The sequence below is a fragment of the Crinia signifera genome, chromosome 3, assembly GCF_055691185.1.
Source record: "Crinia signifera chromosome 3, ASM5569118v1, whole genome shotgun sequence".
Classification (NCBI taxonomy): Eukaryota; Metazoa; Chordata; class Amphibia; order Anura; family Myobatrachidae; genus Crinia; species Crinia signifera.
The window spans coordinates 172,875,562-172,887,696 of record NC_139219.1 but is presented as its reverse complement, the minus strand read 5'-3'; the positions used below and the strand labels follow the sequence as shown (position 1 = coordinate 172,887,696).

The following is a 12,135-nucleotide window of genomic DNA, read 5'->3' as shown; positions in this document are numbered from 1 at the left end:
TGGCAGAGGAAGGCACAAAGTGACAAGTAGGAGGTAGAAGGGAGAAGCAGTGGTCGACAGGGATAGAATGATAGGAGTTCAGTTACACAGTCCTGTTCTGTGTGAAGAACAGGAGGGATATACCTTGGTGGGTGTGGGTGTTAAAAGAAGAATGTACTGCTGCAAATATCTTCTTGTCCTCCAGGGAGGCCACATGTTCTTTCCCAAGATGGCCACCAAGATCACTATTGAGACTATGCAGGGGCCATCTTATTTCTTCACTGTATAAAACCGATTGGTGACATGGTGGGAGGCAAAAGTCTCCTACTCAGTTACTATGAGAAACCTCACGCGTCACTGAAAGCCCAATCTGCTCCATCACCAGTGTATCTGCTATAAATAAGCAAATACCATTGATTAATTTCATAGTTTGAGGCATCCACCTGTGTATGCCTTTATAAAAAGTCTGCAATATATACACCTGCACACACATAATTTGCAACAGTGGAAACACAGCGGCCACTGCCCTGTCTGAATAGGGGCCCAACCCCTTGTGGTTTTATCAGTTGGGCACTTGGCCAAGCAGGCTCTGACAGTGCCAATTACATCAGCCATGAGCTGCCTTTAATTCAGACAGTGGTGATTAAGGAATAATTCATAGTTCTGTTAATTAGAGGCAGTACACATCTGTAATCATCAGCACTGACAGGCAACAGGACTCCGTATGAGTCCCGCTCAGATGGATGCACACACATGGTCAACCCTGCCTCCCAGAGGTAAGGATAGGTTCCTCAGACAGTGGGGGCCACTTGGCTCCTTTCCTCCAACTCTGCTCAATATATTCTGGCTTTGGCCAAGAGGAAAACTTATTGCTGGTCTGGGCAACAGTGGACCCTTTAGTCCCCGGGGGCCCTTTAGTCACCCTCTGCACCTCTGATTTATTTATGTAGTCCTACTTTTACAGACTTGGTTCCAAGATATATTTCAATCTCTAACCGCTGTCCATAACGTTATCAAGTTCAGCGATCATATAAAGAAAATAAAATCTTTTTACGCAACACTTTTAATTTGAATTTATATAACAAATGTGAGTGACGCTGGAATTTTTATCGGATATTTTGAACATCTCTCACAGAGATGTTGGCATTCAAAGCAACTATCATTGTCTTTGCATGTAATCTTTCATTCTAAAAGGCAAGGGTTAGGTAAGATTATCACTTTAAATCATTAAAAAGTAGGCTCCTGTGCTTATCAGTACCCAAACTATAAATGAACTCCCAAAATGTACACATATGGCCCCTGAAGCTTATTTTGGTACACTACACAGTGCTCTTCCCCTAATTCAATAATCCGCATCATTTACTGGCTAAGATGATCATTTGTTCCCCTGCTCTCTTCACTTTTACCACTATGGTATATATTCAATTGGTTTTGGATCCATTCAGAGATTAATTTGTCAGAATGGATCTGACACTACCTATTCAAATCAGCGGGCAAATTCGAATGTCAGATTTGGCCGCTGATTGCTTCTAACCCGGCCGGTGCCAGGTAAGCGACGGCCTGTGACAGCCGGGAGCAGGGACGGTAGCTGCTCTAAGGCGGCCCTGGCTGCTACTGCTCACCCGGCGCCATCCTACCTGTCTCAATCAGACATCTTATCAAGTTGGATTGAGATTGCTGGAAACGGGGCCAAAGTCATCAAAAGCAGGTGTATCTGTGGCTATTCTGGCAATCCACTTGGTTTCTAACAAGTCAGACTATTCCAACATTTCAGAAATAGGCAGCCAGCATTAAGTATACCGGAACCCCTTTCCGATCTAAATTAGTCGAAAACTGCTGTCTTTCAGAGAAGTCAGCAGCCTTAGCCTTAAGCTGGCCATACACCTACAGATTTATTGTCAGATCTGGCTAGTTGGAACAAAAACCTGGTAATATCGGAATGACAGTTTGTCAGTTTTCTAGTATTTCGAAGCAAATGGTCAGCTGTCATTTGCTCTTATCCATTACCAGGTTTTTGTTCCAACGAGCCAAATCGGAAAATAAATCTGTAGATGTATGGCCAGCTTTAACCTATATCACCAGTGTGCCACCAACCACGTAACTACATCGCTAGACAGACATTGCTCTCTTAAATATTAATATTTAAATATATTCATTTTTTTTATTCAAGGAATACGGAAAAATTAGGTTTCTTTTTTAAAACAACAACAATAGAGTATTTTTTTAGGACGATATCTAAATTGTGATAATGCTACAGACCTGAAGTATTGACATCTGCATGATAAATAACGTGGACAGTAAAATAAAGAGAAGCTGCTGCATTTCCCAGCATTTGTGCTGCTGCAATGTAATGTTTACCCACCTGCACCATGTACGTGTTGTATACATGTTGTTGCAAGTAAAACTGTCCTTGTATAGACACAGTGTGGTGTCACATCCCCTCTCCAAGCCACAAATAACTTACTAAGAAAAAAAAGGCACCAAAATGCTTACGGTGTATTAGTGCTCCTAGCAATTCCTTGCATCATTTCACAGTCCCAGCTCTTAGCCTACTACTCAGGAACTGCGTATTAATAATTAATCATGTTTAGAAACCACACAGTCTTAGCACTGATTATATTGGTATTACACTGATGAGCCACACATCTGCACTCTGAACTGAATAAAAGGGAGTGAATCTATTAGCTTGCCACAATATGTTCGCAAATGTACAGTATGTAACAGATCTCTGCAAAACCCTGCAATAAGCTCACTGGGATCGTTATGGTCACCATTTTTTCAGTTTGCTTTCTTCATGCTGGAATACTAAAAATACTGGGCTACATTTTTGATGTTTGTAAAGCAATTGGGTCCTGCTGGAGAAAAAGGTCATTTAAATACAATTATTATTATAATGAGTATGAATTATGTGAAAAGGATTACATCCCTCCCTCCTAATGAATTGATAGGCAACATTCTCATGAATATTACTATAGCTATCAAAATGGCAGCTTACATAGCATCTAAGCGACACATTACTCTCATCATGCCTAGGGGGTGGAGCACCAGTATCAGAAAGTGCAGCACTGCCTGGAAGTGGCTGGAGTGTCTCAAGGTCAAAACTGGTTGGCACTGCAGGGATAATGGCTGCAGGGTACCATCACAAGGGCCCAGTTAGCCATGTGCAGGGTGACTATGCCATCACAAGTGCTCTCTGTACATCATTTAATTTTGAGTTAATGAACCATGATAGTTATAAAATATAAAGACATTACAAACAAATGAGAAAAAAAAGTTTACTAATACATACAGCATTTATCTGCATTACAGGTTTTTTTGTAAAATTCTGAATAAATCTTGGGAGGTTGGAGTATTTATCATGAATTCTCAATTGTCACTACTATAGATCATAAAATCAAAAAATGTTTAAAGGATCCATTTAAGAATGATCCATTAATTTAGGATGCACAAGAGGAATATCAATAGTCTTACTGGATTCAACTTTGATTGGCTGCAGTCGTCTCATCTGAGGAAACGTTAATCTAGACTATTTCAAACCACAAAGATGCATCACATCTCTCTATCTCAGACAAATATTACATGTGTACACTCATAAGAGTATTAAGACAGTTGTTTGCTTTTATGAAATGCTTGTTTTATCTGTAGCTTAACACCAGTGGTTTTGCATGGTCTATATTGTTACCCTTAATTAAAAATGGTGACAATTGAAATGAATTGGAAGAAAATTAGTAGACTAATAATTAGGAAACCAGTGAATACTAGTGAGCACTGCCCACTATTAATGCAGCTAGTGGCACTTTGCATTGCATGGCTGATGAGTTTTGCCTGTTATCAAGCGAACATTCCCAGCTCACTCTGGGAAGAGGAAGAGAAAGTTGGAGAAAAGTCGCTTATGGTCGTTTGGCTGCTTTTCTCTTCGTAGAGAAGTCCTGAACACAAATGGTGGGTGTAGTCATATGTGACTGCTCTGGTAAGGCCATGTGATAATAGTTGGGAAGCCTGATGTCAAATCGAAACCCACTGTCCACAAACACCTTCTCATTTAACGCATAGAGTTTATTTGCAATGTCTCCCCTAATCAACACTGAAAACAGTCTTGAGATAAAACGATGCTTGGCAAATAATAAATACAGCTTTTTCCTCCTCCAAGTAATGTACCGGCACTTTGTTTCTGCAGTAAGAGTTACCTGTAAGACAGCATCAAAGGCAACATTACACAACAGAACTCTATTTGTAAAGATCAATATGGACACTTTGGTTATGGTATAAAAAGGGTCGGCAGTGTCTAGGTCGACACAAAATTGTTGACATGCTCAAGGTCGACAAGCAAAATATGAACATGGCAATGGTCAAGATTATTTTTTTTTGTGGTTTTAGTGTCAATTTGTAGATTTCATCCAAATGAATGCACCTCTTTGGGCACCAAGGTACCATCCGCATCATTCTCAAGTGCAGTCCATGTGGATGGTAAAATAGGAAAACATCTTTGTCTGTATGGACCATATGACGTCACCCTACTGGCTGTGGGACCTATAATCCGTATAAACTTTGTTTAATATATGAGATTTGTTTTATTGCTTCTGAAGTGGATCTGTCATAGCAAGGTGTTGGGGGCTGAGATGCATAGAGCCGTAACATGACTCAGCCGCAGCCTTGCAGGTGTTGGTGGCTTTATGTCAGTGTAAAGTTTTTCTCTGTTGTACAACCATGTGTCTGAAGGTGAGAGGACTAAGACAACCACCATCCACGTCCTATGATGAAATTCCAGTTATTGCATTCTTAGACCCACCATTGGGTGCACCATATAAAAATGCCAGACCAATAGCATGCGCAGATTTTCTGTCTGAAAATGGCCTCCTATCTGCGCAATTCTGCATATCTGAATGCAACCATGATCTAACTTGCCTACCACACTCCTATAAGATGCTACTGCTCAGGAATGTCCAATGAGACTGAACAACTCCTGTGTGACAAACACAAAAATGCAAGGTCGCTTAAGTGACTCAGGCTACGACAGAAGAAAAATACTGCTCTACCAACATCATCCATGCATCAGACTTAAGCCCTGTACACACGCTTAGATTTGCTTTAGATTTGATGTTAGATTCGATTTTCTATTAGATCATCCCATTCGGTTTGGCATTAGATCTGTACTTTTGCATTCAATTCGATTTCACAATGTAGGCAAAATGTACTCATTCGATTTACTCGATGGAATTCGAGATTTCCTTGGCTGCACAGTAGATTTTTAAATTCGATTTTGAGAAAAACGGGAGCGCGCATCGAATCGAATGCAGATCGAAAGTGTCCTAAAAACCATTCGATGTGGATTCGATTTTGCTTCTATAAGCAAAATCTAATCAAGAGCAGGGAAAAATCTAAGCATGTGTACACAGCTTTAGAATTAGCCCTTAGCTGTAAGGTGAACACTGTCAGTTGCCAAACAAGGTTGTAAGAACATCTCGTTAAGAAGCTATGATGAATGCAACGGTTAACTAAACTTGGTTGCTAGTGGAAGAATCCCCAAATGTAATTATAATTTACACATCATTTGATATTTAAAGAGGACACTGTACTCTGTTAGATTAACCAGCCCATACCATTTATTACTGACAAAGTGAAAGGACTGCTGTAGCACTATATAACGGTTCATGTTTTATTTTCCAAATTCCTCTTTGATGTCTGTTTATGCCTTAATTAGCACTAGGTTTCTACTAACATGATTTCTAATAGTGTATACACACGGTTAGATTTGGCTTCCGATGTTCCCGATATAGGGAACATCGGAAGCAAAATCGCATGCAAAATGCTTTTTTAGGGCTTCCCGTGTGAGCGCATATCGGCAGCCAGATAGAGAGGGCAGGCAACACTGTATAGTGCAGATCTGCACTATATAGTGTAAATTGTGCCCCTCTGGCATGTCGTGAGATGCGAGTCCCGATGCGATTTGATCGCGTTGGGACTCGCATCTCATGGCAGCATCTGCCGTGTGTACACACCTTTAGACATTGTGGAGTACAATTATCTATATGGTAAGAACATATAATCCCATTTTCTTGCGTTAAGCTGTGAGGAAATCACCACATTAGGCAACCATTCCTGTTTAGGAAACATTGGAGATGGAGGTAGCATCCTCTTTAATACTTGTTGATGCAATTGAATCAAATATTGCCTACTTATAGATCACTAATTATCCTTACCCTTGAATAAATTTGTAGAAAACAATTAACAAATTATATTTTAAGAAACATGCATTCACTTATTACCTGAAAAAAACCCTCTTCAGATGGTCTGAGTGAGTCCCACTCAGGTGAATCCAAAAACTGAAGTGGAAAAATGTAATGAAGAAATTCTCCATCCACAGTCACACGTATCCTGCCAAATTTATAAGATATACATGATCAAAATGATATGCCACATAATAGATGCTCATTGACATATGATTACGCCCACTGTCTTTTAAAAGGCATTCTATACAGTTTTCCAAATTTAGTCCTCAGGGACCCCTAACAATGTAGGTTTTTCAGATGTCCTATTTGGTGCACATGTATATTCATTATGGACTGACCCATTTTAAAATATCCACAGGTGGTGCTAATTATTTCAATTATGATACGGAGGGGAACTCTAAAACATGCAAGAGTTCCCTTGATTAATTTTATCCGAGACTGGTTGTCATCCTGTACAAGTATGCAGGGCTGCCAAGAGAAATTCTGGGCCCCGGTACATCAACTTCCAGGGGCCCCCATGGGGGGGGGGGGGTTTGTGACCACGGCATGTTAAGGGCGTGTTTAGCACATGAGAAGAACCCACTCACAGAACTATGGCAAGCATGCCTCCCAGCAGCTGGGTCATAAGTATTATATATATATATATATATATATATATATATATATATCTTAAGGCTGGGGTTGCCAACTCCAGTCCTCGAGAGCTACCAACAGTTAATGTTTTCCAGCTCTCCTCACAGAATCACAAGTGAAGTACTTAGCTCCACCTGTGGATCTTTTAAAATGTTTCAGCTAGTAATGAGTGCACCTTTGCAGCAGCTAGGTTGTCTGGAAAATGTGCACTGTTGGTAGCTCTCGAGGACCGTGGTTGGCTACCACTGGCTTAAGGGGATGCGGCGGCACTCAGAATGAAGACACAGCAGGCAGTTTTGTCCACCAACAGTTTCAAAGCCACAAGGCTTCTTTATCAAGGTGCTTTAGAGAACACATAAACATATATATATATATATAGGCTGTAGGTTTGTCCTGAAGAAGGGGTTTAAGTCCCCGAAAGCTTGACATTATATCTGCTTTCTTCTGATTGTTATCTGCCTCCTGAGTGCCATTATTTCTTTGGACATTGTATATATATATATATATATATATATATATATATATATATATATATATATATATATATATATATATATATATATATATATATATATATATATATATATATATATATATATATATATATATGAATGGCAAGTGTGTTGGTACTTCTGTATCTATATATTTGGGTTGATTTTTAATTAACCTCTTTTACTGTGATCATAGCTTTCTCATGCACCCTAGATAAGCTCATTTACCTGAAACCTGTGACAGCTGCCCCTTTAATACTAATTCAGGTGCTGTGTTTGGGATTGTCTCACCTTATAAAAGCCATAAGTTACTTGGCAGTTGAGCATTAACCCAGAAAAAAAAGACATGTTCATTTTAGCTATGATGTGTAAGCAGGTGCCAGGTTCCCAAGAAAACCAGTTGTTAGTGTAGGACTTGCAGTGAAATGGGGTCCCTTGGCGATGGGCTGCAAGCTTAAATGCATTGATCAATTCATGAACTAAAACCCCATTATTTATTTATTGATTATTTGAAAGTTAAGGTGAGTTAGTTTGTTGTAGTGAGTGCCGGGCCCCCTGTGTTTATATATATATATATACACACTGTATATAAAATCCTCCAAAGATGGCAGCACTCGCGATATACTGGAGATATATATAGATATATATATATATATATATATATATATATATATATATATATATATATATATATGTGTGTGTGTGGTCCAGCACTCCCAATGAAATTAACAGCGATTCCGGTGCCCTCACTAAAACAATTTGCAGACGCTGTAGGAGGTGCGGCACTCAGGACAAAATATGCGCTGACACTTGGAGACGTATAACCTAGTCTCCAAGTGTCACCGCATATTTTGTCCTGAGTGAGTCCACTATTATGTCGGCACTCCACCTTTCCAAGGTAGTGGAACTGGTGTACTCCAGAAGTCTGTACAGGTAATCAAATGAAGGAGGCACACAAGGAATTATGCAGAAATTACTGTTCTAGCGCCTAGCGCCTTTCAGGGTCTCCCTTGTCCTCAGGGCGATACAGAATAAATATACACACAAAAAGATATTCACTTACCCCTATAAATACCCCCACTGTAGTCCCATCTCTCCATCCCCCCCCGGGCTCCCGGGTCCGACCTACCGGAAGTGCTTTGCACCGTACTTCCAATAGGAAGTAAGAACACACTCACCTGCGTTCCACAGGCAGGCAGTACCAAGCTACATCATAAAAGCGGATCCATGGCACTCATTCATTGGGGTCTAAAATCGCCTCTTCTGTTACAGCTGGGTGCCGTGGATCCGCCTGTCATGAGCTGGGTACTGCCAGCCAGTGGAACGAGGAGGGGGAGCAGTGGAATGAATGCGAGTGTGCCCTGACTTCCTACTGTGCGCGATACGGGAAGTATGGTGCCAAGCACTTTTAGTAGGATGGACCCAGGTGCCCAGCGGAGACTACAGTGAGGGTATTTATATGGGAAATTGAATGTCTTTTTGAGTGTATACAGTATTTATGCTGTATCGCCCTGAGGACGGAGGAGACCCTGCAAGTGCTAGGTGCTAATACAGTCATTTCTGCATAATTGCTAGTGTGCTTTCTTCATTGGATTATCAATATATATATATATATATATATATATATATATATATATATATATATATATAACAGAAGGTAAGAAGGAGTCACTCCGTGGGACTTGTTGAAAAATTAACTTTTTTTATGTAGATAGTAAACACTTGAACATATCAAATAAGCTGTCGACGTTTCAATGTCACAATAACATTTTCATCAAGACTTGACATATATAGATATATATCTATAGATATATATAATTTGAGATATATTGATATATAGATATATATATATAATATATCTATATATCTATAGATATATAATATATCTATATATCTATAGATATATATCTATATATTGATAATCCAATGATGAAGGCACATATATACATTTATATGGATAACAATTTAGTATTAAGACAGGCAGGGCAGAACAAAAATGCACTTACAGGGCAGGACTCGAGTCAGACAGTAGATTCAGGAGCTCCTCCTGCTCCAGCCTCCCCTGTCACATGCCACGCTTCGTGCACATGACCTTCCCCTCGCTCTCACATCAAGTGTTGTGAAAGCAGCTGCAGTCTGCAGACACACAGAGTTTCTCTGCAGACGCTCCGCAGTAGTGGATGGGGCCTTCTGTCACTGTCTGCAGACTGCAGCACACTCCACACACAGTGAGTGAAAGTGACATAGGCTGCCGCCGCTGACCCGCTCTCACTGGCCAGCCGCCACAACCCTTCTCCTCCCGCCCATGCTGCTGCTACACCGCTGCCATAAAAAAAAAAAATTTAAGTGTGACTGTCCCCTGGCCCGGGCCCCCCTGACAGGCCAGGGACAGGTAAAATGTACCCGCCCCCCCTGCCTCTCGGCGGCCCTGCAAGTATGGTTCACCAAACTGTGCTGCACCGGATCCTGGATGCAAAGCTCCAAATGAATTTGTGTTCCATGGTTTCCAACCAATGTTCCAGATAGAGAGAACAATCGAACACGCTTTATTATTTCCAACTTCTTTAGGGATTTACTAATCTCAGATAAACCATAAAACGCACACACATGCGCGTAAGCTCGCGCACACACACCTTGGAAAGGTACTTGTACCTATTTAAGGTGAACCGGAAATGGATCCTCCATATTGCTGTTTAAACCCTGTTAGTTCCTCTCACTTTCTATCCTTGAAAAAGGCGGCTGGGACTGCCGAAACATGTTGGATAACAAGTGAGTTTTGTTTTATTGTTTCTATTCTGTATTTGTGGCTTATGGCCACTTTACAGACATATTTATTAAACTTTTTTACTGAGACTGGTCCTCCTCTTTGTTTTTAGGTAAACCACTTCCAAATGTGGGGAATACTTTGAGAGTGGTTTCAAAAGGGGACTATCTCGATAAAGATACCATTATATGCATTGATTACCTGCACCTGCAGTGAATATGGCACGCAGTTACCTTTGTTATAAAGATTGGTGATCGGGTGGCTGTATTTGGATCTAACAGTTTTAAAGATTCCTTGATATGCGTTAAATCTCCTGTTCAATCAGTGTGTACAGTACGCATATGAGATTGCCTACACTTTATTTGGTATATATATCTACATCACAGTGGTGAACCCTTCAAAAGATACCGTTATATACTTTGAGCACATCACTGCAGTGTGAGTTTCGGTACGATTTCCTCCTGGGAATTATTTTCACCCCATTAAATTTGTATAGTTCGTGTCACTCATACACATTTTTGTTTTTTTCAATCCGAGAACAATATATCATTGGACACACAAGTCAAGCGCCATCAATTCTTTATTTGTTCTGGAGTATCTGCAAGAGGAGGATTACCAAGTGGTCCTCCATTTGGAATTGAGGCTGCAAGGACTGATAGCGCCTTGGGACTTTTCTACACTTTCTTGTTTGACTTGTACTTGCTGCTTATGTGCCTATATATTAGTTCTGCATTGTAGCAGATATTAAATGGATGTTGGAGAGTTTTTCTCTTATCCAGTTTTGGACCAAGCTCCTTATAATAAATAAAAAGAAGCATCACAAAGCAGGACAACCTCTTGTTACAAGGAACAAGTGTGTGAATAGTGATAAGGTTTGATGGTTTGGTGGCAAATCTATTTCAGCTGTCAAATCATTTATACAAGTTTAGCTTCATATCTAAGGCAAGGCAGAATGAGAGGCTGCACAGCAGACATGCACAAATGACTTGTAAATGTCACAAGACTCACTGGTAACATTGCATTTACCAAATAAGGTCACTACAGCCATGCACAAGTTACTAGCTGTCCTTGTGATTCCAGATTGCTCTGACACGCAGCAACCGGCTACTAATAAATAGAAAGTGTCTATAATAAATATGGAATTGTAGTCATATCTACTGAGACAAGCAAGTTAAAAAATAAACCCTGTAAAATAATATTTACTAAAATGTTCCCTAAAGAAATGCAGTATTAACTGATCATCGGTGGTAGAATCGGCTATATGACAGTATACAGTCATTCCTCTGCATTGACTGAAAAACGATCAAATTCCATTCACCTCCACTTTCAATACATTCTCCATTCTGACACGACCTCTAAGCTTGCACTTCAACCACTGTTGAGCACTTGCATTGTGTCTGTGTAAATATATAGATATAATTTTTTTTTTGATACTTATGTATAGAACGCTAGAATAGAATAGAACGCTATTCTGCGTAGGAAAAATAGCACCGCATCGCATGGGCCATTTTAAGGGCCGTGCGATATGATGCGATTTTCCTATGTTATTTATTCACTGCTATCTTAGCTCCGCGGGATCGCGGGACCTCACTATCCACATTACCCAGAAGCGTGGCGAGCACAGCAGAACGTGTCCTCCGACCTTTTCATACCCCCACTATCCACATCAGCATGGAGTTGTTTTTATATAGTGTGGCGAGCGCAGCGAGCCACTGGGATAAAAGCGTGGCGAGCACAGCGAGGGGACGCGGAATACATGTAAAGTAATCCGCTGCGCTTGCCACACTATATAAAATCAACTCCACTCTGGCGTGGATAGTGGGGGTAGTGCTCGTGGGGGTAGCGATTTGTAATCCCAACAATATATACAATATGTATATATTGTTGGGACTACAAATGGCTATGTTATCCACTATACAAAGTTTATTCCAGACGCATAAACTGCATTAATAACCTAGATATGTATGTTATAGTGTGAAATGTGACCACTCCCCCCAGAGGGTGGTCTTATACCCCTCAGGTATAAATATGAGTTCCA

The 12,135-nt window shown here is 40.4% G+C and overlaps 2 protein-coding genes across 3 annotated transcripts in view; both read right to left on the bottom strand.

Annotated features, from left to right (window-relative positions):
* POPDC1 (popeye domain cAMP effector 1) overlaps positions 1 to 12,135 on the bottom strand; it is a 280,642-nt gene that overhangs the window by 194,868 nt on the left and 73,639 nt on the right. The window lies entirely within an intron of this gene.
* Positions 3,286 to 12,135, bottom strand: part of POPDC3 (popeye domain cAMP effector 3) — an 82,519-nt gene continuing 73,669 nt past the window's right edge. Inside the window, exons 3-4 of the mRNA XM_083176976.1 lie at positions 6,246 to 6,354; positions 3,286 to 4,166 (exon numbers count right to left, since the gene is read on the bottom strand). Coding sequence (XP_083033102.1) covers positions 3,870 to 4,166; positions 6,246 to 6,354 — 406 coding nt within the window. The 3' untranslated portion in view covers positions 3,286 to 3,869. The remainder of the gene's footprint in view (positions 4,167 to 6,245; positions 6,355 to 12,135) is intronic.